Raw genomic sequence first — 27,557 nt, 5'->3', positions numbered from 1 at the left:
CGAGTTTTACTCTGGCAGGTGATAATGGTTGGAAGTTAAGAACTTCCTTTGGGTGACCTGCCCATACTTAGCTTATCATGGCTGGCTTCCACACACCAGCCACGTCTGCAGAGTTGTTAGGTTGGGGGGGGGGGCACAGGAGATTCCTCAGAACTGTGAAGTGTACTGGGCTGTAGTCTGTCCCTTTACTGTGAAGTGATCAGTCCTGGATACCTCACTCTAGCTTCCCGCGCCTTGGCCATCTCTCCGTTTCGCTGGTTCTGAGGAAGGAGCCCAAGCTCCAGCCTTCGTGGGTGGTGTGCTCCTGGATAGCAAAGGAGAGCACCTCCTTCCTTTTATGTCACATTTACTTCAGTTCTCAGCTGCCTGCGGCCTCGTTTTCTTTTGGTTTTGCAGCTTAATTTCACACTCGTCCCTTGGTCTTTGGCTTTTCTTGGAGTGCTTTGTTCTAACTACCAGGTCGACTTGGAAGCATCACCATTTATTTACAGGTAACTTTCCCTTTAAGCTAGTTACTAGTCCACTTTTCCCAGAAGCCATCACTTTCCCGACAACACTTGCAGTTTCTAAGGGTACCACAGCTCCCATAAACCTTAGGTGCTCTGAGGAACTAACTCCAAGTACCGAAATGGTTTCTGTGACTACCGCGCTGATCCATGGGGCTTGTAGTAACATAAGATTTGCAAGGTAACAACAACAACAACAACAAAACAAACTACGAATCCCAGGAATCCCTGCGTTAAAGGACGGTTTCCTCTCGGTCTTTCTGCGCACCATTTACTCCACCTTTAGACTCCAGCTCCCACCATGCTTTGCACGGAGTTACCTGAGGCGGAGAATGGTTTGTTGCACCACTGTTCTCTGGGAATTGTAGTTCTTATGTTTGTGAGGCGAGTAGTAGGCGGAGTGACTCGGCGGCCATTAGCTGTGTGTAGTTTCCTGGCGCTAGGAGCTTAAGTGAAGCGGGAATTCTTACTCGGTGGAACTCAACCCTGGCCATGGGTTCCTGCCGAGGATATCCCTAGAACACGGAGCTGGGGGCGCTTTTTGGTTCCCCGCCTTGCCCAGTGGTGGGGCCTACTAGGCCGCCGGGACATCCCGGGTCTCAAGTAGGCCTAGTCTGCGGGCAAGGGCATCCCAAAGGCGGGAGGCGCCATGTCTCTGGTTGCTTATGCCAGCAGCGATGAGAGTGAGCCGGATGAACCAGAGCCGGAGCCGGAGGAAGAGGACGTGGCGGCTCCTGTGCCCGGGCCCACTTTAGGAGGCCTGTTCGCTTCTCTCCCCGCACCCAAGGGTCCGGCCTTGCTGCCCCCTCCCCCCCAGATGCTGGCCTCAGCCTTTCCCCCGCCGCTGTTGCTGCCCCCGCCCACCGGAGATTCCAGGCTGCAGCCTCCTCCACCTCTGCCCTTCGGCCTGGGCGGCTTCCCGCCACCTGCAGGAGTGAGCCCAGCCGAAGCTGCGGGAGTCGGGGAGGGGCTGGGGCTCCCGTCGCCCCAAGGCCCTGGTCTCAGTCTGCCCCCAGCTGTGGGCAGTGTCGGACACCCCTTGGGGCTTCCCAAGCCAAAGAAGAGAACCGAACCGGTGAGGATCGCGGCGCCGGAGCTGCAAAAGGGCGATGTGAGTATCAAGGGGGCACCGCAAGCCCCATTGAGTTTGAGTTTCGGGGTTGGGAGGGACTTGTGGCCATAATGGAGCTCTGCAAACTCTTCCGTTGACTCAAGGCCGCTAGAATCCTCTTAGAAGGCGGTTAGTTCAGATGAACTTGTCAACTTTGGGAAGTTAGGGTATTGGCCATGGGACATTTTGGAATCTGGGGCTAGCTTGCAGAAAGGATTAAATGTCCTTGTTACTGACAGGCTAAGGTACGTGCCACTTCTTTCCCTTTTAGCGTCTTCATCTCAGGTTGGTCTCTCCTCTTCCCATATTGAGGTCAGGGTAAAACGTGGGCACCTGTAGTGACAGCTGATAGGACTTCAGTGCCCATGTTGAACATCCAGGACCAGCCTTTTCCTTTGCCCCATCCTTAAAATAATCAGGCCTGATGGTGGCTTGTTTTTGAGAGTAGTTAGAGAAGAACTGGAGCATTTATTTATTTCGAGGCGGTTTCACTGTGTAACCCAGGCCAGACTGGGCACCAGTTTGTGATTTTCTTGCTTCTAGTGTTGGATTAAAAGTACGTCACACTATCCTTGATTTAGGAAATTGAGGATAAGCCCCCTTCCTCCCGCGTGCAGCCTCACTGAGCTTCAGCCCCAGCCCTATTTCCAATCTTTATTTTGAGAAATAGTCTTCCTAGATTGTCTATAATGACCTTGAATTTTGGATTATTCTGCTTCAGTCTCTCCTGTAGCTAGGATTCCGGTCTACACAACCCGGGCTGGGTAACCCAGACTGGCTTCAGACTTCTGCATAGCTGAGGTTATCCTTAACCTCTTGATCCTCCTTCATCCAGCTCCCCAGGGCTTTTCTTTCTTTTTTTTTTTTCTTCTTGGACTTTCGAAACAGGGTTTCTCTGTAGCTTTGGAGCCTGTCCTGGAACTCGCTGTGGACCAGGCTGGTCTCGAACTCACAGAGATCCGCCTGCCTCTGCCTCCCGAGTGCTGGGATCAAAGGCGTGCGCCACAACCGCCCCGTCCATCTCTATGTTTTGCACTTGTGGTTCTTTCCGTTTCTCCAGCACACGTCCAGTGCTCTCCATTCTCTGTCAGGTCTTGGCTTCAAAGTCAACGAGCATGTCCTCAGTTAGCATTTCTAGCCCCTGGTCACACTGCAGTTGCCTGTCACAGGCCTCCCTGTTTTGTTTTGTTTTTTTTTCTCTGAGGCAGGGTCCCACGAAGCTGGCCTGGAATTTGCTACATAGAACAAGTGTGGCCTTAAACTCAGAGATCCACCTGCCTCTGCCTCTGAGTGCTGGGATCAAAGGTGTGCATCGCCATTGCCTGGCCCTACTTTGCTTTTCTCTGTAGCTTCACCACCACATGCACACAGTATATAACTTAGCTTTCTCCCTCCTCTAGCATGCAAACTCCTTGAAGGCAGAGCAAAGGTTACTTCTTTTTTTTTCTAATTTTTTCTTTTAAAGATTTATTTATTATGTATACAGTGTTCTGCCTGCATATATACTTGCAGGCCAGAAGAGGGCACCAGCTCTCATTACAGATGGTTGTGAGCCACCTTGTGGTTGCTGGGAATTGAACTCAGGACCTCTGAAAGAGCAGGCAATGCTCTTAACCTCTGAGCCATCTCTATGTTATTTTCCTTTCCCCTCTTCCTCTAAGCCCTTCCATATATACTCCTCTTTGTTCTCTTTCAAATTCATGGCCTCTTTTTTCATTAATTGTTGTTACATACATATATGTTTATGAATATTCATACATATTTCTAAATATGAACTGCTCAAACTGTATGTTACTTTGTGTATATGTTTTAGGGTTTGACCATTTGGTACTGGAGAGGAAGACTGTTTCCTTATTTCCTCTTGGTATTCCTTAATTGCCTGCAGCTCTTTGTGTAGGGTTGAGACCTCCTGCTCCTGGGTTGTGCAGCTCACGTTCAGGCAAGTCACTAATGGTCCTGAGGTTACTAGGAGACAACAGCATAGCCGCCCCCTCTTCTGCCATGTCTTCTGAGCCTTAGATGTAGGAGCTGTTTTGTAGATGTATCCATTGGGACTGGACTTCACAGTTATGCATTTTGATTGGTTGTAGTTTTCTGTAGTGGTCTCCCTTCATCTGTTGTAAAAAGAAATTTTCTGGATGAGAGGGAACACTCTCTAAGTTTATTTTCTGAATGAATGAACTCAAATGAATACTTCTTCTTCTTCCTTTCCTCTTTCTAGACAGGTTTTCTCTTTCTAGTCTTTTTTTTTTTTATAAATTTATTTATTTACTATGTTTACAATGTTCTGTCTGTATGTATGCCTGCATGCCAGAAGAGGGCACCAGATCTCATTACAGATGGTTGTGAGCCACCATGTGGTTGCTGGGAATTGAACTCAGGACCTTTGGAAGAGCAGACAATGCTCTTAACCTCTGAGCTATCTCTCCAGCCCCCCTCTCTTTCTAGTCTTGATTCTCTTGGAACTCTGTAGACCAGACTAGACTCAGACTCAAAGATCTGTGTGCCTCTGGCTCCTGAGTGTTGGGATTAAAATCATGCAATATACCAGACTCAGATACCTACCTGGTCTTGTATTTTCTGTGGGTGGGTGTTTTGCCTGATTGTGTCTGTATACTCACATGCATGCAGTGTCCATGGAGAATAGAAGAGGGCATGGGATCCCCAGAACTGGTTGTTAGTTCTATATGGGTGCTGGAAATTGAACCCCGATTCTCTGAAGAGAAGCTAATGCTGTTAACTGTTGAGCCATCTCTCCACCTCTGTGTCTGGTCTTTAAGGAGGTGTACCCTGTCTGGTTCCTAGAGCTCTGATTCTGAACACCATGCTGTGCACATCGAGGGCTCTCAGTACATGTTTGCAGGCTGTCTTAGTTATGATTTCTATTGCTGTGACGAGACACCATGACCAAGGCAACTCTTATGAAGGAAAACATTTAATTGGGGCTGGCTTTTAGTTCAGAGGTTTAGTTCATTATCATTATGGCAGGAAGCATGGTGGCGTGCAGGCAGACACGGTGTGGGCAGCAGGAAAAGAGTGAGATTCACTCACCCTGGTTTGAGCTTCTGAGTCCTCAAAGCCCATCCCCCGTAATACACTTTCTCCAACAAACCCACACCTGCTCTAGCCAGGCCACATCTCCTAATCGTGCTACTCTCTGTGAGCCGATGGGAGCCATTTTCTTAAAACCCCACACAGGGATAAGCTCACTGCCTTAAAGAATTTTCTTAGAATTTGGTGCTTCTTACCTTTGCTGCAAGGGAAAGCTACCTACATCTTGTTTTTTATTTCCTTCTTTTTATAGAGCAGCTCAGAGTAAACTGTAGTCTAGCCCTCACTCTAGTTTCCAGGCTAACCCAGTTGTCTGTCATCTGGGAGCAAGGGGAGAGGAGTGGCATGCAGAGGTACAGTCCAATACCACCTCACTCGTCTTTTCTGCTCTTTGGTCGTCATCCCCTTCCCCCCCCCCCGTGTGTGCGTGTGTGTGTGTGTGTGTGTGTGTGAGTATGAGAGAAGAGAAAGGTTTTACTCTGTGTGTAAGGCCCAATTCCCAGTTATCCTTGAATTCAAGATCCTTTTGCCTCAACTTCCCTAGTGCTAGGATTATAGGTATGTGCCCCAAGCTCAGCTTCTTTCAGCTCTTGGCTTCAGTAGGAGATGATCCACGGAGTGGATGGTTGTTTTTCCCTTCTTGCTCTTCTTGTTCTAATGAAATGTCATTGGTTGATTTCCTAGGCCCAGGGGATGAAGATACTGAAAAAGACAAACTTAGGATAACAAGCCTTTTTTTCTTTTCTTCTTCTTTTTCTTCTTCTTTTTTTTTTAATCTTGTTTCCTTTTATTCTTCCCCTCCCTGTCACAGGGTTCTCTGTAGGTTTGGAGCCTGTCCTGGAACTAGCTCTTGTTGACCAGGTTGGCCTTGAACTCACAGAGATCTGCCTGTCTCTGCCTCCCAAGTGCTGGGATTAAAGGCGTGCGCCACCACCGCCTGGCTAGATAAGAAGTGAGAGTTTTTTCTCATTTACTAATTTCTGGCACAAATAGAATTTCAGGGTTGGTTCCTTGTGGAGCACGGCGGCTGCACACATCTTTAGATCTCAGCACGCAGGCTATGGAGGCAGGTGCAGCTTGGTAGTTTCTACCAGCCTGTCTAGCCTAGGCTGTGAGCAGCTCCCTCTGTAGTGGAGGATAATCTTGAGCTTCTCTCCTCTTGCCTTCGCCTCCTGGGTGCTAGGTAGGATTACTGGCCCACGCTCTTCTCTGCCCACTTTGTGCTAGGCTCCTAACACCGGTTTACCTAGAAGGAAACAGGGTTAGAGGACGCAGGCAAGCTGCCCCAAACCACGTCGTTTTGAAGTGGTGGCAGAGGTTCTGTTTGAACCTTGATGTACTTTGCTCTGTCTTAGTATTTACTGAAAAGGTAAGGAGAAGGCCCATGGGTAGGCAGAAATCAAAAAAGAAAACAAACAAGAAATAAAATAGAGAAAACAAAATCCTAATGAAAGGGCAAAGAGACCAAAGAGTTAAAGAAGTTGATGAATCTCGCTAATGGGATAATAGTATAATTCATTGGAGTCTAGCAAGGTGGGGTGTCTGTTCTTAACTTTGATTTCCTACTTGGCTCCTGGCCCTGCTAGCTAGTGATTGCTTTTTGGAGAGTCTCTGAGAACCAGAGCCTGAGAAGATAAGAGGAATGCTGCCTGGGGAATGAGCAGATCCCACTGGACCCAGCCTAATGGAACATGTCTGTTTCCGTTCTTGCTCAGCAGTCTAGTCTATTGTCACTCTTGGCAGCTAGAGAGGACAGTGGTGGCCACTGAGGTTTAGGTTCTTGTCAGGCTAAAAAGAAATAATAATACCACACTCCCTGCTGTCCAGGCTGTCCTCCAGTGTGACACTATTTCTGGGGTGATATGAACAAATGTCTCCTTACCCCACATATACCAAAATAGGCGGCCAGAGTCGAGCTTGGTAAGTCATTGAGGTTATTGGGGGTTATAAGGACCAGAACTCAGAAGCAGTTGTGTCACTGAAAGTCCATACTGACTGCTCGCAAAGCTGACAGCCCAGAGCTCCGCAGGCCTTGTAGCAACCTGTGCTGTCTGCAATGTTTATATAACCATGGGGGGTGGAGAAGGAACTTCCTGAAACTGTGAGCTCTTCATTTTTTGGTTATTCAAGACAGGATTTCTCTGTAGGCTATGTCCTGGAACTGATCATGCTGGCTTTTGCCTGCCTCTGCCTCCTGAGTGCTGGGTTTAAAGGCATGTGCCACCACCTCCAGTTCAAAGATTCATTTATTTATTTTATGTATGAGTGCTCTATGAATGTATACCTTTATGCCAGAAAAGGGCATCAGACTCCACTATAAATGGGTTGTGAGCCACCGCATGGGTGCTGGGAATTGAACTTAGGACCTCTGGAAGAGCAGCCAGTGTCCTTAACCACTGAGCCATCTCTCCAGCCTATTTCTTTCTTTTTAAAAATCTAGGTTGTAGATATTAAACTCAAGTCCTCATGCTTGTATGGTGAGAACTTGACCTAAATTGTAGTATTTTTTTACTATTTATATGAAGTTTTCTGTTCCTGTAGGAACATATGGTTCACTTATGGAAAACAAAGCTTTTGATATTTTTCTTCATTCCTCAGCACACAAATATCAAATTAATTATGTCTTGATATTTTGTGCATAGATGGGGAACAGGGTTACGTGTTAAGCTGGCCTGATTTCTATCCCTGGAACCTGCATGGTGGAAGAAGAAACCTGATTTCCACAAGTTGTCCTCTGACTTCTACTCACGCCCCTAAAATAAAAATGTAAAAGAAAAAGAAAAACTTAGTTTGAGTTACTCACTTGAATTTCATTTAAAAAAATCATTAAACAAGGTCCAGCATGATGGCCCAGCACTTGGCATCAGACTTGTATGTGTGCATGTGTGCACATGCAAAAATACAAATAAGTAAATGTAATACTTTTTTAAAAATTGCTATATGAGGCTAGGTGGTGGGACACTTTAATTCTGGCACTCAGGAGGCAGAGGCAGGTGGATATCTCAGTTCAAGGCCAGCCTGGTCTACCGAGTGAGTTCCAGGATAGCCAGGGCTACACAGAGAAATCCTGCCTCGGGGGAAAAAAAACAACAAAATCACTATATGCAAGCCAGGTGTGGTGCTGCACACCTGTAACCCCAGTGTTTGGGAGGTGGAGGAGGAGGAGGAGGAGGGTTGGGAGGAGTTCAGGCTCACCCTTGGCTAGATGCTGAACTTAAAGCCAGCCTGGATGACATGAGATTCTGTCTCAAACCAAAGAGGAGAAAAATCATTAAATGTATTTTGGCTTGGGATTAGAACAGAATTTTCAGCTAAGTTGGTTTTTTTTTTCCCCCATTCTATTTTATGGGTATGGGTGTTTTGCCTGCATGCCTGTCTGTGCACCACATGAATATAGTGCCGGTGAGGGCCAGGGGAAGTTTGTGAGCCACCATGTGGGTGCTGGGAATCCAACCTGGGTCCTCTGGAAGAGTAACTAATGCTCTTAACTGCTGAGCCATTTTTCTAGCTCTTAAGAAATTCTAAAATAGCTCCAAACGTACTTCCACTTTATATTACATAATATGTGAAGCTGTATTCATGAAATAGGGTCTCATGTAGCCCCTGGATGGCTTCAAATCATTGTGTAGCCTAGGATGACCTTTAACTTCTGGTTCTCTTGCCTCTACCTCCTGGGTGCTAAGAGTACTGACCTGCACGTACCACCACACCAGGTCTTAAAATTCAGTGCTGACTGCTGGGCGGTGGTGACGCATGGCTTTAACTCCAGCACTCAGGAGGCAGAGGCAGGCGGATCTTTGTGAGTTCGAGACCAGCCTGGTCTACAAGAGCTAGTTCCAGGAGGCTCCAAAGCTACAGAGAAACCCTGTCTTGAAAAGCAAACAAACAAAAAAACAAAAAAATTCAGTGCTGAGAATTAAATTTAGGTCCTGGTACCTGGTAGTAGGTGCTCCACTAACGGAGCTGCGTCCCTGGCCCTAGTACTGGTGACTATAATATCAAAGTATGGGTCAGCCTTGAAAAAGGTTGAGATGCCCTACATTTTATTAGACATGCACTAATGTGTGTGTAGTGTATGGGTGTGGTGGTGCATATGTGTATGTATTGTATGGTGTAATGTGTATGTATTGTATGCACTAATGTGCATGTATTGTATGGGTGTGGTGGTGCATATCTTTAATCTCAACAGATGCAGGTAGGTGTCTATGAGTGAGGTCCAGGCTAGCCAGGACCATATGAAATATGATGAGACACGTCTTTAAAAAATAATAATAAAATAAAAGTACATAAAAAAAATAAAAACAAACAACAACAACAGATAAAAATGCTAAAAATAAACAAAATGCGGGCTGGAGAGATGAATCAGAGAGTAAGAGTACCGATGAGGGGACCTAGTGATGAACGGATGCTTGAAAGAAATCCCACACTAGCTCAGAAATGAGAAATAGATATTTATTTAGGGGTAAGCTCACAAATCAGAATTCTCTGCTTGAACGGTGGACAGTGATCGAATCCTGCTATCCAACAATCCGAATGAGCAGCTGGCAAAAAGGAGGAAGAAAAAAAAAGAATCTGCATCCACGTATATCGTATAAGAGGCCATGCCCCAGTAGGTGGGTAACCACAAGCTACAAGCCTTCCTACAGCAAACTGATCTTCCAGAGGTCCTGAGTTTAATTCCCAGCAACCACATGGTGGTTCACAACCATCTGTAATGAAATCTGGTGCCCTGTTCTGTCATGCAGGCAGAACACTGTATACATAATAAGTAAATAAATCTTAAAACAAAACAAAAAACCTAGGTACACTTTTTGGGAGGCAGAGGCAAGCAGACAGTCTACATAGAGGGTTCCATGCCAGGAAGGGATACATAATGAGACCCTTTCTTAAAAACAAAAGCACACAAAAATCACATTTCATTAGTCTCATTAGCATGCAAATTTGCATATCTTTAAAAAATAGTAAAATTAGCCAGTTGTATGCTGGGTGTGGTGGTGCATGCCTTTAATCCCAGCATTTAGGAGGCAGAGTTCCAGGACAGCCAAAGATACATAGAAAAACCCTGTCTCAAAAAAACAAAACAAGCCGGGCGGTGGTGGCGCACGCCTTTAATCCCAGCACTTGGGAGGCAGAGGCAGGCGGATCTCTGTGAGTTCGAGACCAGCCTGGTCTACAAGAGTTAGTTCCAGGACAGGCTCCAAAACCACAGAGAAACCCTGTAGTTTAGCTTCCTGGATGTTATGTTTCTGGGAGTCTGTCATAGTGATCCGTGTCACAGTATAACATTCTTTTTAAGATTTTTTTATTATTATGTACAGTGTTCTGTCTGCACACCAGAAGAGGGCACCAGATCTCATTATAGATGGTTGCTATTGAATTGAACCAGGACCTCGGGATAACTTCTGAAAGGACTCTGAGTAGAAGCTCGGGAAGGATGTCTATGAGTAGTGAGCAGTCATAGATCCAGGAGTAACGGCTTGTTAGAAACAGCCAGTCACCCTGCGGTGGCACACACCTTTAATCCCAGCTCTTGGGACGCAGAGGCAGTTGGATCTCTGAGTTCGAGGCCAGTCCGGTCTACAAAGTGAGTTCCAGGACAGCCAGCGGTGTTACACAGAGAAACCCTGTCCTGAAAAACCAAAAGCAAAAAACCAAACCAAACAAAATAAAAAACCAGAACAACAACAAAAACAAAAAGAAATGGTCAGTCATGGGGCTGGAGAGATGACTCAGTGGCTCAGTGCACTTAAGTTTGAGGCCAGCCAGAGCTACGTAGAGAGATCCTGTTTAAATAAATAAAAACAAAAACAAACTTCAGGTTGTCAGTATATTGGAACAGTATGTGACATTTAAGGAGAAATTGAGTTTTCTTCTTCCTGCTGATCTGGCTATTAGCCTTATGACAGTTGCGTCCACTGTCACAGTGGACACTGTCTCGCAGGATCTAGGAAATGAGGACATGCTTTTACAAGGCGTGATGTTGTGCCTGGAATCCCAGCACTTGTAAGGTTGAGTCATGAGGATTACTGAGAATTCAATGCCAGTTTGGGCTGCAGAGTGAAATATCTCCAAAAAACAACGATTAAAAACCCCACAAACAAAAAGCATGGTCTCTGTTGCCCCAGTGCTGCCAGTAGACCTGTTTCAGCAGGTGCTTTAGTTTAGATGTGTCCAGGACTCCGTGTGCTGGGGGTTTCCTAGGCTCTCCAGGGTCAGAAGAAGTCGGGGTGAGGGTGGGAGGGATGGGAGTGGATGGGTAGGTTGGAATGGGGATTGAAGAAGGAGAAGGTTGAACATGCCCAGATGGTGTGCTCACATCTTTTTCTTGGTTGAGTGTGTCGTTGTGGAGAGTCCGGGAGTTCTGCCAGGAACCTTGGTTTGTGTACATCTCTGTCGGCAGCAGCCTGTGCAGTCTCAGCACCACGGTGACAGGCTGACAGAAAACCTGAGTTCTGATTTGTGCTGTTCCCTGTGGGATCCAATGGCATTTTAGTGTGGTTCTCAGATTTTCACACTGTCAGTATGGTGTTACTTTCCAAACATAAAAGCCAAAACTGGTTCAGACTCTGTCCTGTCCTGTCCTGTCCTGTCCGCAGTTTGACTTCTCTGGACTTGCTTTCCTTACTTATAAAATTGGAATTATAGTTATCTTGAGATGCTACCAGAAGGAGGGTGGGGCTATGGCTCAGTTGATTGAGTGCTTCTGAGGCTGCAAATAGAGGCCTGGGTTTGATTCCCAGCACCTCGGATGTGGAAGCAGGAGGGTCAGAAATTCAAGGCCATCCTTGACTACTTAGGGAATTTAAGGGCATAGGATGATATCATAATTTATGAATAGTTTAGTAAAATCAAGCTAATTAACATGTCCATTGTGCCAAGTATTTTTGTGGTGAGAGCATATAGCATGAATAATAAAAACCCAGAGACAGATATTGGGGTTCAAGCTGAAGATGAGAAAATACTATTTGTGCTACAAGAACACGTGGAGTTTCTTATTTTAGTAGTTCTGAAGTGTACTTACTTATCATCATCATGTCTCCATTCTTCTATTTCACAACTTTATAATGGTCATTCTCCTTCCTGCTTTTTTCTGGCCTGGCTAAGGACTGAGCCAGTGTCTTGTGCATGTCAAACCCTCTCCCACTGAATTACATCCCAAGCTCTCCTTAAAATGTTTAAACTTAGATTTATTTTGTTTATGGGTACAGGTGCAGGTGTGAGATGCCATGGTGAATGCATAAAGGTCAGAGAACATCTAGTGGAAGGCATTTCCCTCCTTCTGTCCTGTAGATTCCAGGGTCATCAGGCTTGGTGGCAAACACCCTTATGTGCTGAGCCATTACTGTCCCAGCCCTTTATTTTAGAGGCTGCTATTCATTGTTTATAGATGACGTATTTTCTTTATCCAGTTACCTATTTATGGGCACTTAGGTCGACTGGGCAGCGGTTGTTGAGGATGCTGCTGCTGTGGATGGGTGTGTTTCTTCAATGCACAGCTTCCTAGCTTTGGGTAGACAGATCGGAGTAGACTTGTAGTTCTGTTAGGGTGTGTGGTCAATCCTAGGGCCATACTGACGGTGTGCTCTACCACTGTGCGCCACCCTTGCCCTGAGGTTTTAGTTTATTAGAACCCTCTTGGGGTAGTATGCCCCATAATCTCAGTTTTCAGAAGGCTGGAGCAAGAGGATTATTTATTACAAGGCCACCAAGGTTACATAGCAAGAACTACCTCAAAAAGCACAAATAAACGCCATACCCACAGGTGCTGTGGTTTTCCATAATGGCTGTTCTCACTGAGGGAAGTTTGAACTACACCTGATTTTTTTTTTTTTTTTCAGCTTTTTCAAGACAGGGTTTCTCTGTGGTTTTGGAGCCTGTCCTGGAACTAGCTCTGTAGACTAGACTGGTCTCGAACTCACAGAGATCCGCCTGCCTCTGCCTCCCGAGTGCTGGGATTAAAGGCGTGCGCCACCACGGCCCGGCCAGTTACAGACAATCTTGAGCTGCCACGTGGGTGCTGGGAATTGAACCCAGGTCCTCTGGAAGAGCAGCCAGTTCTCTTCAGGGCAGAGCCATCTCCAACCTCCAGTGTCTAGTAGTACTCTTGACGCCTAGGCCTTGCCACAATGGCTTCTCAAACTCACAGAGTTCTTCCTCTCTCTGCCTACTTAGTGCTGGGATTAACGGTGTGCACCACCATGGCCAGCCTCACCTTTATTTTACATAATCTAGGCCAAGACTGTGGGAAGATGGACTTGGGAACTGTTGTAGTGGTAGTGGTGGTAGTGTTCCTACATATTTATTATTTATTAGGAAGTAGTTTTTAATTTTAAGGTTTATTTATTTGTTTGTTTATTGGTTTTTTGAGACAGGGTTTCTCTGTTTAACAGCTCTGGCTGTTCTGGAGCTCACTTTGGAACAGGCTGGCCTCTAGCCTCCTCCCTCTGCCTAAGTGCTGAGATCAAAGGTGTGCGCCAGCACCGCCTGACTAGATGTATTTTATTTTTAATTATGTGTGTATGGGTATGAATAGGTGACTGCAGTGCCCTCAGGGGCCAGAAGAATGTTACAGGCAGTTGTGTTACAGATAGTTTGAGCTACTTGATGTGGGTGCTGGGAACTGAACTCAGGTCTTTGCAAGAGTAGAAAGCACTGTTAAACACTGAATCATCTCTTCAGTTCCTCATTTATAAACTTATTTATACATGCCAAGCAGATCCTCTGCCACTGAGTTGTGCACCTACTGTTTTAAAAGTGTGTGGGGGGGGTGCGTGTGCACACGCACACTGAAAAGTATGTGGAGGTCAGAGGACAGCTCCACAGCCTTGTGGGTACTGTTCTCTCCTTTACATAAGTATGTGGAGGTCAGACGACAGCTCCACAGCCTTGTGGATACTGTTCTCTCCTTTACATAAGTTTTGGGGATCAAGCTTAGATTATTGGATTTGTTTAACAAGCACCTTTCCTGACTGAGCCATCTCACTGCCTGTAGTTTAAACTATATTCTGGGCCTGATGAGACGGATCAGCAGGCAAAGTGCTTGCTGTGCAGGTCCGACTTGAGTTCAATCCCTGGAGCCAGCGTAAGGTGGAAGGGAAGAGCCAGCTCCTGAGAGTTGTGTTTACCTCTGCACAGTGACTGTGGCATGTGTGTTAAACTTGTTCATTTATTGATATGTGTATGTGTGTGTCGGTGTGTGCATGTCAGGTCAGAGAAGGATGACTTTTGGTAGTTCTCTGTTCTGTTGAGGAAGTGTCTTGTTTTGCTGCTGCACAGTGTACTCCATCCTGGAAGCTTCAGACCAATTCTTCTGTCTCCATTCCTGCTGTAGGAATGCAGGATTACAGGTGTGTACTGTTGTATCTGGCTTTCATTTTTTTTTTCCACTTTTATTTATTTACTTTTCATTGGTTTAAATCCGGGATGGGTACAGCATCACACGGATTCTGTGTCCAATGGCTTTTGCAGGAAGGTTGCTTCGGAATTTGGCACGGACCATGCCACTGTTTCCATGGGCCCGAGTTACTTTCCCCCAGATCACTCTGGTTTTGTTTGGTTTGCCTCCAGGTGTCACTGTTTTGTTCTTTGCTTTATACACATAAGCTCATCTCTTGCCCAAGTAGAATTCAGTTTCATCTCGGGCATAAACGCCTTCAATTTTAAGGAGAGCCGTGTGTTCTCTCTGGTTCTGGAGACCTCGCTTATAGCCAGCAAAAGTGGCCTTGCACCACAGCCTTCCAGACATACTGTCCTTTAGAAGTCCTGTTCCCAGCAGGCCCCAAAGCGCAGCAGCACGAACGGTCCTCCTCATTTTGTTTTTCGAGACAGGGTTTCTCTGTGTAGAGAGTCTGTCCTGGAACTAGCTCTTGTAGACCAGGCTGGCCTGAAACTCACAGAGATCAGCCTGCCTCTGCCTCCTGAGTGCTGGGATTAAAGGTGTGCGCCCCCACTGCCCAGCAAGGGTTTTGTTTTGAGACCAGGTCTTACTATGTAGCTCCAGCTGGACTGAAACTTGTTACGTCAATCAGGCTGGCCAAGAACTTACCTCTGCCTTCTGAGAGCTGAGGTTGAAGGTGTGCACCACACTTGGCAAAAAGCTCAGGCAGGTCTTTTCAGTGTGACCCAGTCCTGTTGAATCCAAAGTTCACATTAGTGGCTCCTTTCTCAGCCAGGATCTCCCAGCCAGGAATGATGGTGTCTGGCAGACAATAGATCAGACTTGGAGAGGGAATGCATTTCTCCAACGATTTTGACCTTCATTGCCTCATAGAGAAGTAGTTAACACAGCACTTAATCCCACTGGAGCTCCCCAGCTGTGATGGTCATGTAGTCTGTGTAAATAGTTTTAGAATTGAGGCTGAGATTGGGTGAGACTGTGGGCCAGCTCCTAGTCATCTTCTAGCGGATGCAGTTATAAGAACAGGCAGCTCCTCGTCATCTTCTAGTGGATGCATTTATAAGAACAGGCACAGCATTTCTTTTTGCCCAGGACCCAGTGGAGGAAATAGTCTCAGTTTAACAGAGTAGAAACCAAGGCAATCAAGGTGTACTCATCTCGTCCTCCATAGCTGTTGCAGTACCCAGGGAGAGCACTGTTGCTTGGCTAAGGCCATAGGGGCTGCCGCTCTGCAGAGGTGGGCACACACGGATGGGCTCTGTCCAGTCTTCTATGGATGTTTGTGCAGTGTGTTTCTTCTACTGTTCTAAAACAGTTATGATTTATTCTGGTTCTTTTTCTCTTAGTCAGATTCTGAGGAAGATGAACCTGCAAAGAAGAAAATTGTCCTGCAGGTAAGCTTGGTGTACCATAGCTCTTCCTTCTCTTTCTATGTTGTTTCCAGAAAGATAGGACTTAAAGTGCCCAAAGGTTTTCATTGGAGGGCTAGCTTGTTTGCACGTATTTGAGGACTGTTTTGGTCTGACTTTGGTTTCCAATGTAGCTTTGAATCAGATGCACCGATCTTTTTCTCATTTCTTCCTGGCATTAGCAATGGAGTTGACTTTTCTGGAAGAACAGGAACTGTAACTTAATTCAGTCCATTACATTTCGGGTAGAAGGATTGTTTAGAGAGGGTGTAAGTAGGGTGATCAGATGATGATAAGGAACATCGGTGTTGTGAAGTTGCCTGTTCTTCCTGTTGTGTTTCTAACCTGGAGATAGATACCCAAACAGCACTTACCTTGTACCAGGTACCTGTGTCTAGCCAATTCCTTTTTCAACTGTAGGGCCTAAATTCTAAGTTATGATCATTCTAGTTTAAGTGAAGAAACTGAGGAATTTGCCCAAAGTTAGACAGCTAATGTGGGTGGAGCTGGGCTTACAGCTATATCTGCTGTGCTGACTCCAGAGTTCAAGTCTGGCCCTGGAGAGTCTAAGTAACACTTGCACTTGGCTGCTTCTCTGCAGTCAAAACCAGAAGTCTTGACTGCGTGACCTCCTGCTGTTTGCTGGTTACCACTCACCTCAGCACCTTTGCTCTGCTTTGAGTATCTTCTGTCGCTTCTACACTCGATTTGTATACACTGTTGGATTTCATGTTGTTCTTATAAATTGGGGAAGAGTGGTCCTGCCTTCTATAGTGGTTGTCTTGGAATTCACATATGCAGTGTTGAAGCTGCCCTTTCTCTTCACTTTGTTAAGGTGTCACTTCTAGTTTTGGCAGGTCTTAGGACAGGGTCACGTGGAAGTCAAAAGGACTTGTGGTGAGGGTGGTGTGGTGTTTGGTGATAGTGCCGAGGGAAGAGCCACCGAAGAGGCCAGGGATCCCCTTGTCTCCAGGCTTCCGGGACAGGGTAGACTTACTTGAAAGGCACTCCACAAGTGGAGAGCTGTCATTCAGTTGGTGGAAAAAGATGAGCACAAAGAGACGACCCGGGAAAGCAGAGCCGGAATCTGGCCCTGCAGAGGGCTGTAGCTGTGATCCCGGACGGTGTTGAGAAGTTGAGCACTTGTAAGGCAGTTTAAGCAGTGCTTTCAATCTGCCACCCCCAAGCAGGAAGAACACCTCTCCTGCCTGTCCTGCTTGCCTCAGGAGTCCTGTTTAACTCATTCTGGGCAGTTCTGACTGAGAAGATATCCTGGTGCTCCAGGACTTATTCTACTCTCCTTTTCCTCCCTACCCTTAGGGCAGACCAGCCTTTCAGTGTACAGAAAGTAGAATCCAAGCAATTCGCATGGTTGGGTGGGGCCAATTAGTGTACAAAGTGATAAACTAAGTGCTTGACTCTGGCATTAGCCAGTTGAGGTTCCACATGCAGGGGGCTTTCCTTGCGTGGGTTGGCAGAGGGAGCTTTTAGCAGTAGGTACAGATGTCTCTTGAGCAGAATCTGTTCAAAGGAGGGAGAAGTTGAGTTTCAGTTTTGTTTTTTGTTTGTTTGTTTGCTTTTTTGTTTGTTTTAAGATTTATTTTCATTTTATATGTATGAATGTTTGTCTGCATGTATATACATTTGTACCACACATGTGCTTGGTGCCTGCCAAGGTCAGAAGAGGGTATTAAAGTCCCCGGAACTGGAGTTACTTGAGGTTGTGAGCTGCAGTATAGGTGCTGGAACTAAATCCTGATTGCCTGGAAGATGAAGTAGTGCCCTTATCCCCTGCGTCTTTCTCTGGCCTTGAGACTTAGTTTTTTAAGGAGAAGGGTTAATGTGAGACCGAGGGCACTGAAGACATAAAGTTGGGATAGGATCTGTGGCAGTTAATTGTGGAACTAGACTGGACAGAGCTGAGACAGGACATCGCCTCTCATTGTGAATGAACAACTATAGTAAGTCCTAGAGCTGGGGGGGAGGGGGCTGAGTGCATGGAGGTAACAAAGCCTCAAGGGGCTTTGAGGCTTTCAGGAGAAGCACAAAACTATATGATCTTGTTTGTCATTGTTCCTAGTGCATAATATAAAGTCTCACTTGTCTTTCTTCCCTCTCATTCCAAACCTGGGCTCACTAGGGATCCGGCGAGGGGACTGGTTTGTCTGCCTTGCTCCCCCAACCTAAAAACCTGACTGTGAAAGAGACTAACAGGTTGCTCCTGCCCCATGCCTTCTCCCGGAAACCCTCAGATGTCTCCTCGGATGCTAAGCCCTCTAGACTGGCTTCTAAGACCAAGCCTGCCTCACTGGCTCCTGTTTTGGGCACCACAACTACCACTCCGTCACCCTCTGCCATCAAGGCTGCTGCCAAGAGTGCTGCCCTGCAGGTGACGAAGCAGATCACACAGGAGGATGACGACAGTGATGAGGAAGTTGCTCCTGAGAACTTTTTCTCCCTCCCTGACAAGGCTGAACCACCTGGAGTTGAGCCTTACCCTTACCCTGTCCCCACTGTCCCTGAAGAGCTGCCTCCAGGAACAGAACCAGAGCCGGCTTTCCAGGACGATGCAGCCAATGCTCCCCTTGAATTTAAGATGGCAGCGGGGTCAAGTGTGGCCCCCTGGATGCCGAAGCATGGGGATGACTATAGCTACAATCAGTTTTCCACATATGGCGATGCCAATGCCGCTGGTGCTTATTATCAGGTGGGTGAGGACACAGAGGATGGGCCCAGGACCATTGACGATGGCGCTTAAGGAGAATTTGAACAGTGAAATGACCTGTGTGTCACTTAGCTTGGCTTCTTATACTACTCAGTTTCAAAATACACCGCTTTTATTTTGAACCTTATGGATTTAAATTGCCCAAGTATTTGGGAGTCTAATAAGGTGACTCATGTCATACTTTCATTCTGCATGTTAGCTTTCTGTCACTGCGATAGAAATCCTGACGTATCTGTAAGAGAAGAGTATTTTGACTCGGGGTATCAGTCCATGGTTTCTTTGCTCTATTACTTTTGGATACACATCTGCTCCATTACTTTTGGGCACACATCTGCTCCATTACTTTTGTGTGGACACACATCTGCTCCATTACTTTTGTGTGGACACACATCTGCTCCATTACTTTTGTGTGGACACACATCTGCTCCATTACTTTTGTGTGGATACACATCTGCTCCATTACTTTTGTGTGGACACACATCTGCTCTATTACTTTTGTGTGGATACACATCTGCTCCATTACTTTTGTGTGGGCATACATCTGCTCCATTACTTTTGTGTGGACACACATCTGCTCCATTATTTTTGTGTGGACACACATCTGCTCCATTACTTTTGTGTGGACACACATCTGCTCTATTACTTTTGTGTGGATACACATCTGCTCCATTACTTTTGTGTGGGCACACATCTGCTCCATTACTTTTGTGTGGATACACATCTGCTCCATTACTTTTATGTGGGCACACATCTGCTCTATTACTTTTGTGTGGACACACATCTGCTCCATTACTTTTGTGTGGACACATCTGCTCTATTACTTTGGTGTGGACACACATCTGCTCCATTACTTTTGTGTGGACACACATCTGCTCCATTACTTTTGTGTGGACACACATCTGCTCCATTACTTTTGTGTGGACACACATCTGCTCCATTACTTTTGTGTGGACACATCTGCTCTATTACTTTGGTGTGGACACACATCTGCTCCATTACTTTTGTGTGGACACACATCTGCTCCATTACTTTGGTGTGGACACACATCTGCTCCATTACTTTTGTGTGGACACGCATCTGCTCCATTACTTTTGTGTGGACACATCTGCTCCATTACTTTTGTGTGGGCACACATCTGCTCTATTACTTTTGTGTGGGCACACATCTGCTCTATTACTTTGGGGCAGTGTCTCATGAGACTGCAGCAGAGGAGGAAGCTTATGCAGACAGCTAAGAGAGAAGGGGCCAGGATCCCAGTGTTTCCTACAGTGTCATACCGCTGTTATGTTCTTTCTTCCTTCCAATAAGCTATCTCTCCTTTCCTTTCCTTTCCTTTCCTTTCCTTTCCCTTTCTTTCTTTCTTTCTTTCTTTCTTTTTCTTTTTGGTTTTTTGAGACAGGGTTTCTCTGTGGCTTTGGAGCCTGTCCTGGAACTAGCTCTTGTAGACCAGGCTGGCCTCAAACTCACAGAGATCCACCTGCCTCTGCCTTCCAAGTGCTGGGATGTGTGCCACCACCGCCGGGCTTCCAATAAGCTCCATTTCTTAAAGGTCTCAGTGCTAGTAGTACCACAGGCTGGTGAATAAGCCTTGAACACATGGTTCAGCAGAAGATACTTAACCCAAATCATAACATTTTAAAAACAGAAGCTTATGGTGGGAGGTGGTGGGAGATTTAAGAAAGTAGGAGAGGAATGCTCTCTAATCTTAGAACTAAGAGATACGTCTTTGAATGTGAGTATTGAGGAACAGGGAAGTCTGGTGTAGTTTCTGATTAGCAATTGTCCCATAAAGGAGCACAGGAGCAGAGTGAAAAACTTGTCAAGGTGGTTTCTTTTTGCAAAACAGGCACCCTATAGCTCTCCTAGCTAGCCAGATACAATGCCAAGATGGCCTGTGGTTTTTATCCTTATCTTTGGTGGTGACTTATATCTTATCTCATTGGTAGACGCTCAACTTCACACTGACACGATTAGCTAATCGTCGAGAAGAGAAAGGGGGAGATTCAGGGCCTATGGGCCCTTGAGGGACTAACTACCATTGATAGGAAAAAATAAAAATTTTCACAGTGGTATTTTCCTTTTCCTACTTTTTTTCTTCATTCTCTTCTCCCTTCCTTTCCTGTCCTATCAAATTGGAGTTCAGATTCTCTTGCCTCAACCTCTCCAGTGCTGTACACCACCACACCCAGCTTTGCTTTGGGTTTTTTGTTCGTTTCTTTATTATTTGTTTTTATTGATATATATATATATCAATAAAATATATATATATATATTTCTTCACTTGTTTTGGGTTTTTATGTTCTACTTTTTTGTGTGATAAATATGAATCGTGTTTTCCACTTAGCTCATTATAAGATGCATGTTCTTAGGAGCCTTCCAGTCATAAGACAGTACAGACCACTCGAGTATACTGGTGCAGTGAAGAGGAAGCGGGGGAGTTAGGGCTTCATGATACTACGACCCTATCTCAAACACAAGCAGTTGCTAGGCACAGGGACCAGACTTGCCTTTGTCTCCACCTTGTCTTCCTCTAGACTCTGCATTCATGTCTGAGGGAGCCATCACATTCATAAAGTACACATCGCTTATAAAATTTTTGTAGTATCTTATTTTTATTTATTTATTTTTCAGACAGGGTCTCACTATGTAGTTCTGGCTGTCCTGGGATTTACTACATAGATCAGAGTGGTCTTTAACTCACAGAGATTTGGCTACCTTTTCCTCCTGAGTATTGGGATTAAAGGTGTATGCCCCCATTCCCAGCAACAAGTAGCTCATGGTGCATGTTTGTACCTCTTCTGACTGTAGGATCACACCATATAGGCAGTCAGTGAAACTGTCCAGGGGGTGGAAGGGATAGAATGCCTTGATTCATGAGATGATGAGGCTCCTGACCTAATAGCGCTGGAAGGCCTGGCTAAGGGTCCTGGAGAGGTGAGGTGTAAGTTATCTTGATAAGTAGCTAAGGGATCAGGGCACAGCAGGAGAGAGTGTGCATTCCTCGTCTCCCTTCCCCCAAAAATGTCCTCTGCCTGGATGGTGCAGATGAGGGAGCTTCCAGGACTGTTGGTGAACCAGAGGGTAAGTCCTTGGGTCTCCGCTGGTTCATCTGAGGGGCTTTGGTGTGGGAATCTCTCCTGCTTTTTCCATACAGTTTGCTTTATTTTGTCTCCATTATGCCTTCAGTCAGTTCTGTGTTTTCTGTTTTGGTTATAGGATTATTACAGTGGTGGCTACTATCCTGCACCGGACCCGGCTCTGGTCCCTCCCCAAGAAATTGCCCCAGATGCCTCCTTCATTGATGATGAAGCAGTGAGTTAACAAAATGTATTAGTTACTTTTCTGTTGCTATGAGAAAATACCGTGACCAAAAGCAACCTATATTTTTTTTAAATATTTATTTATTATGTATACAATAGTCTATCTGTGTGTGTGTCTGCAGGCCAGAAGAGGGCACCAGATCTCATTACAGATGGTTGTGAGCCACCATGTGGTTGCTGGGAATTGAACTCAGAACCTTTGGAAGAGCAGGCAATGCTCTTAACCACTGAGCCATCTCTCCAGCTCCCCAAAAGCAACCTATAGAAGTATTTTTTGGGCTTAGAGTTCCAAAGGGGTGGAAGACCGTCCTGGTGGAGGGCATGGAATCGAGCAGCAGACATGGCATAGGGACAGGCAGGAAGTTGAGAGCTCACATCTCCACTCACACACAGGAAGCAGAGAACAGAGAAAGCTATTGGAAGTGGGGGGCAAGGCTGTAAACCCTTACAGTTCACCACCAGTTGTTCCAGCGAGACTGGACTATCTCCCCAGTGAGCACCACCAGTTAGGGACCATGTTCAAATACCTGAGCCTATGGGAGACACAGCCAGAATGACTTTCTATTTTCTGTGCTGGGGATCAAACCCAAGACCTTGTGTATGCTAGACAACGGTGGACTATTGAGCCCACATTAAACTTAAGATTTATTTTATCTTTAGTTACGTATATGTCTGTGTGTCAACGTCAAGATATATGCACATAAGTGCAGGTAGCTACAGAGACAGGAGCCAGTGCCCTCAGGAGCTAAAGTGTACTTGTGAACTGCTGTGGGTGCTGGGAACAAAATTCAGGTCTTATGCAAGAGCAGTACTCACTCTCAACAGGAACGTCTCTCCAGCCCCACAAATGACCATTTTTGACACCAGGTTTCAAATCTGAAGCTAAAGGAAAAGTTTCGTTATCTATTTTTATTTGTTTTTTAGACGGTGTTACTATGTAGCCAGGCTGGTTTTGAATTTGCAGGCCTCTTGTTCTCAGTCTTCTGACTGCTGGGATTATAGGGAATTTATTGTTATTAATTAATTAATTCTTGTTTGTTTTAAGACAGGAATGTTTCTTAGTGTAGCCTTGACTGTTCTAGATCTAGTTCTGGAACTGGAGAGATGGCTCAGCGGTTAAGAGCACTGACTGTTCTTCCAGAGGTCCTAAGTTCAATTCCCATGTGAGTCACATGGTGACTCACAACCAACCATCTCTAGTAGGATCTGATGCCCTCTACTGGCATAAAGTTGTACATGCAGATAGAACACTCATGCATAAAATAAATAAATAGAAAGAAAGAAAGAAAGAAAGAAAAGAACAAAACAGAACTAGCTCTGTATACCAGGCTGGGCTCAAACTCTCACAGAGATCCACCTGCCTCTGCCTTCCAAGTGCTGGGGTTAAAGGTGCACACCATCACAGCCTGGCCTACCCCCAATTCTTAATTTAAAAATTGTATTCCTATCCTTTGGTAGGCTGAGGCAGGAGAATTTGAGTTTGAGGCCATCATGGTTGTGTCCAGAAACGAAAAGGAAGAAGACTCTGATAGACCTTCCAGGCAGTGTTGCTCTCTAGTTTGTATTTCTGGATCTCCACAAATACTCTTGGCCACCATGGCTCTGACTCTAAGAGATCTCTTGAGAAGCAGCCAATGTCACCTGGCACCATGGAAGTTTGGTAGATGGTAGGGTGGACAAGGGAGTGTTTCATGAAGAGAAACCACGGGCACAGTGTGTGGCAGTCCCAGCGCTGCTCTAGAGCAGTGGTTCTTGTTCTCCACGCTCCTAATGCTGCGACTCTAATACAGTTCCTCGTGTGGTGATCTTCAACATAAAATTATTTTGTTGCTACTTCATAAGTGTATTTTGCTACGGTTATGAATTGTGATGTAAATGTCTGATATGCAGGATATGTGATACATGACCCCAAAGGGGTCTGGACCCTACGAGTTGAGAGCAGCTGCTCTAGAGATCTGAGTCCTTAGCAGTGTCTCCTGCTCTCCTTACCCACATTCCAGATCCTGCAGTTCTGCTTTTAATTAATTAATTAATTGAGTCACTCATTTGTTTGTTACTTTATTTATTTATTCATTCATTCAATTAATTAATTTCAGTTTAAGCGGCTGCAGGGCAAGAGGAACCGAGGGAGGGAAGAAATCAACTTTGTGGAGATCAAAGGTGATGACCAACTCAGTGGGGCACAGCAGTGGATGACCAAGTCATTGACAGAAGAGAAAACCATGAAGTCCTTCAGCAAAGTAAGTGTGAAAGACTATTTGGTGGCCTACGTGGAAGGTCATAAGGTCTTCTACAGGTCTGTCTGACCTACTGTTACTGGACACACCCTTAGCAGGTATTGTTGCCCAAGTTAGTGGAGTATACACCAGATTTCATGGGAGCAGCTGCCTTCCAGAACTTTATAGAATTCAGCTGCTGGGACGGTGTGTGATTCTTCCTACTGGTTGGAATCTACAGCTGCTTGCCTGTACCCCACCAGTCTCCATCTGTTAATCTGGCAGCTGGCTCAGCCTATCTTTGGGGAGTGGGTGCAGCAGATCTCCAGAGGTTCTAGGCCTTGGCTCCCGGGCATATTGCTCATCTCTTGCCACTGTCTTTGTAGTTACTGTAGCCAACTGCTCTCTCTGAATGCTCCCTTCCTGTTCCCCACCACTGGCTTTCCCTGTGCTCATTTTCTCCTGTCACTTAGCAGCTGAGCGCAGCAGGTGTGAGCACTTACGCTGGCCGTGGGTGGGGGTGGCTGAACGCGAGCTCTGTGTCAGCAACACCAAGGTCAAGGATTTTATCCCCCATCATCTCCCCCCCCCCCCCCCCCCCCGTCTAATTTCTCTTTGTTCTATGGTCACAGATGGCCATCTAGGCCCGTCATTTGTTTTAACTGTTGGCGGTCATACAGGGTAGAGCAAAGGATTGTGGTTAGAGCAGCCGAGATCTATCACTGTTTACTGGAAAAACCACTTAGGAGAAAGGGCTCTGCTAACTTGGGCTTGAGAGGAGCGTCACACAAGTAGCTGCTGGTGCGAGTGTTCACCAGAATGGATTGAGTCTTTTATGTATGTCATCTTTAATTGTAGCATTTAATGACATTCAGTAGTAACAAGCAATTAGAATCTGCTCTTTTCCCAATTCCAGGTTTTTATCCCATTTCATTTTGTTGAGCTTGCCTTTTGAAAGAGAAGATACTGTCCCTTATCCCCAAGAAGTTGACAGCACAGTTGGGAAGAGATCTAAGGACGCTTGAGTGTAAATGATTACAGTGCAAATTGATTACATAAGTGCTGAGGAGACTCTGGGGAGGAGTTCCTGAGAGTTGGGTGGGGCTGGCGAGGAAGCTTCTAGCTTGAGACAGCTCTGGCAGAAGACAGAAAAACACACAGTGAAAGCTCAGAGCAGTATAGATTTTGACAGTAAATCGTTTGCATCAAAGTGAGGTTGGGAGTGAGCTGTAGTTATTGCTGGAGGCTGGAAGATGGATGGAGGAAGAGTGAGACTGTGAACTTGGTCATCTCAGGGAAGTGGTTGACATGCCCTAGGACAAGGTAGCGTTTCAGCCGAAGGGAGGGCTTAGTAAGTGGTCAGTAGGAGCCAGACTGGAGAGAAGGGGACAGAAATGAAGAGGGTTTAAGGGGCAGATGGATGGAGGGATAGTAAGCAGGTCTGGAGGAGGTTGGCAGATCACATACCCATGGCATGAAAGCTGTCCTAGACTTACTACAGCCCAGTGTCCACGGGCAGAGCCTAGACACTGGGCTAGAGGTAGAGTTGGGTTATCAGACAAAGTAACCCCATCTTCACCTCAGAGTTTAGCCATTCATTTGGGGAATTAACAGGCTATTTCTAGCAAGTATTCTCATCTTAGATTTGTTTTTCATAATGGCACTAATAGAATGCCTGTTTTGTAAGTATATAGGCACAGAAGCAACTCCACGTTGACTTTTCTCTCCAAAGATTTGGACTCTATGTTTAGCGGCTCAGCTCTCCAGCCGTACACTGTCCAGGCACATGAGACATTCATGCCTTTCTGTCTGTGGATTAAGGACTATGTTTTTGTTTTCCCTTGTAGAAGAAAGGTGAACAGCCAACTGGCCAGCAGCGGAGGAAACACCAGATCACATATCTGATTCATCAGGTGAGGATGCTCAGGGCTCCACATACAGGATCCATTTAAACCTGGGGATGAGTAGTAGAGCCCAGGGCCAGGCTCCCTTTTGGTAGACGGCCTTTCTTGTTCTCCTTGTGGCCACTGGGGGGAGGCTGTGTTCTTAGTTTCATTCCCTCTGCCTCTGGTACAGGAGATTTGAGAAACCTTGTTATGTACGTGGGAAGTGACATGGTCTATTATAGGATTCTTTTGACTTTGCTGAGACAGAGTTTCAAGCATCCCAGGATATAGCCCAGGATGGCTTTGAACTTTTGATTCTCTTGGGCCTACCTCCTGAGTGCCAAGATTTACAGGCATGTGCCTCTCCCTGATTTGTAAAGACAGAGCCCAGTGTGCTTCCTGCAAGGACTCTACCAACCGAGCTTCATCCCCGTTATTAAAATTGTTTAATACATTTAGTGTGTGTGTGTGAGCGTGTGTGAGCGTGTGTGTGAGCGTGTGTGTGTGTACTTACATGTGTGCCGCAATGTAAGTCATAGAAGGTCAAGACAAATTTTACTGGTTTTCTCTGTCTACCACACAGGTCCCAGGGATTGAACTCAGCCATCAGGCTTGGTGGCAGGCACCTCTACCCACTGAGCCATCTTGTCAGCCCCCCCAACCTCCCAGCAGGCTTTTCCAATAATAACTTTACCTGTTTTATTTTAAATAAATAAAAGGCTGGGTCTAGGATGTACAGTGGTACAGTGTGTGTGATTCCTAGTCGTTCTGTCAGTAAGTCAGGCTGCTCATTATGACCCCTCCTCTTTTGTGTTCCCAGGCTAAGGAGCGGGAGCTGGAGCTGAAGAACACCTGGTCAGAAAATAGGCTCAGTCGCCGGCAGACCCAGGCCAAATATGGATTCTAGGGCTCAGGAACTGACGGCTCAGGATCTCCTGTCGGCGCTGTTGGCCCAGCCCCCAGCTTCACCTCCAGGACCCCAGCTGCTCTAAGTCCAGGACCTCTACCTTGAGGACCCAGCCCTCACCTCTGGGAGAAGAAACATATTTGATAGACTTTTCTTAATAAGTTAAAAGTCCAGCTCCTTTCTGTACTGGGCTGGAGAGACTCGAGCGTTTCCCCAAAGGCCCAGAATTCTCCCTGTCAGTGTGATGAGATGTTGAACTATCCCACAATTTTTTTTAAACCAGGGATGTCTGTTGAAATAAAACACTGAGTGTGACAGGTGCGCCTGTGCTGGGTCTGGGTCTCCGTGTGGAGCTGGGGCAACTGCCCCAGCCAGGCGCCCTGAGCGGCCTCATCGTCGCTTTGCTTTGTTACCCTCGGCCCTGTGGCCATGGCCATCCCAGTTGTTGGCAGTTTTACCCGGGGCAGGATGATTGTCAGGTGTGGGATTCCCCAGCCGGACTATCAGGGGTTTCTCTGGTATGGAAGCCTCGTTAAGATGGGCGTGGTGCTGCACGTCTGTAACCTCAGCATTCAAGAAGCTGAGGTAGAAGGATTGAGTTCAAGATCAGCCTGAGCTGCAGTATCAAGAACCTACAAAGAACAAGGGGCGGCGATGGCTATAAAGTGACACCTGGTAGTGTGGTGTGAAGCAGCCCCTGCTCCCGGAGTGAATCAAGCTCACACTGAGCTCTGTGGCATGTTCACACTCTACCCCCAGTACAGATTGTGAGCTGGTTTGGAGGCTGGGTGTAGATGTTGGGGACAGATCTATCTTCATGGAGACTTCAGAATCTGTTTTGGGGACGGGAAATGGAAGGGAATATAGACTTAGAACTGAGGGTGCCATGTGCATACTAGGAACATAAGTACACTGCAGTATCTTCCTTTCAGGTCAGGGTTCAAGTCGGGATGATCACAAAGACGGCACATAAACCATGAGTCAGCTGTCAGGGTCTGCAGGAGTGGAGCACGGCCACTAAAGAAACTC

At 46.2% G+C, this 27,557-nt stretch overlaps 1 protein-coding gene and 1 pseudogene across 1 annotated transcript; one reads left to right on the top strand and one right to left on the bottom strand.

Moving 5' to 3' along the window:
• The first annotated feature begins 879 nt into the window (after positions 1 to 879).
• Positions 880 to 26,845, top strand: Prcc (proline rich mitotic checkpoint control factor). Its single transcript, XM_041656517.1, has 7 exons — positions 880 to 1,617; positions 15,412 to 15,459; positions 17,615 to 18,181; positions 21,416 to 21,511; positions 23,616 to 23,759; positions 25,583 to 25,648; positions 26,442 to 26,845. Exons 1-7 carry the CDS (start codon positions 1,156 to 1,158, stop codon positions 26,526 to 26,528), a joined length of 1,470 nt encoding a protein of 489 aa, XP_041512451.1. The 5' UTR covers positions 880 to 1,155; the 3' UTR covers positions 26,529 to 26,845.
• Positions 14,055 to 14,448, bottom strand: LOC121451043 (annotated as a pseudogene).
• Positions 26,846 to 27,557: the final 712 nt, after the last annotated feature.

Source organism: Microtus oregoni, unplaced genomic scaffold (assembly GCF_018167655.1).
Source record: "Microtus oregoni isolate MIOR12 unplaced genomic scaffold, Mior012 000007F_ref0000211, whole genome shotgun sequence".
In the NCBI taxonomy this organism is placed as follows: Eukaryota; Metazoa; Chordata; class Mammalia; order Rodentia; family Cricetidae; genus Microtus; species Microtus oregoni.
This window is presented reverse-complemented; position numbering and strand designations above follow the sequence as displayed.

What these genes read in the sequence shown, in the direction of transcription:
- Prcc (XM_041656517.1), top strand. Translation starts at nt 1,156, where the DNA reads ATGTCTCTGGTTGCTTATGCCAGCAGCGATGAGAGTGAGCCGGATGAA. An exon ending in AGAAGAAAATTGTCCTGCAG is followed by an intron (nt 15,460 to 17,614) that starts GTAAGCTTGGTG and finishes TGGGCTCACTAG; the next exon opens with GGATCCGGCGAGGGGACTGG. An exon ending in CCTTCATTGATGATGAAGCA is followed by an intron (nt 21,512 to 23,615) that starts GTGAGTTAACAA and finishes AATTAATTTCAG; the next exon opens with TTTAAGCGGCTGCAGGGCAA.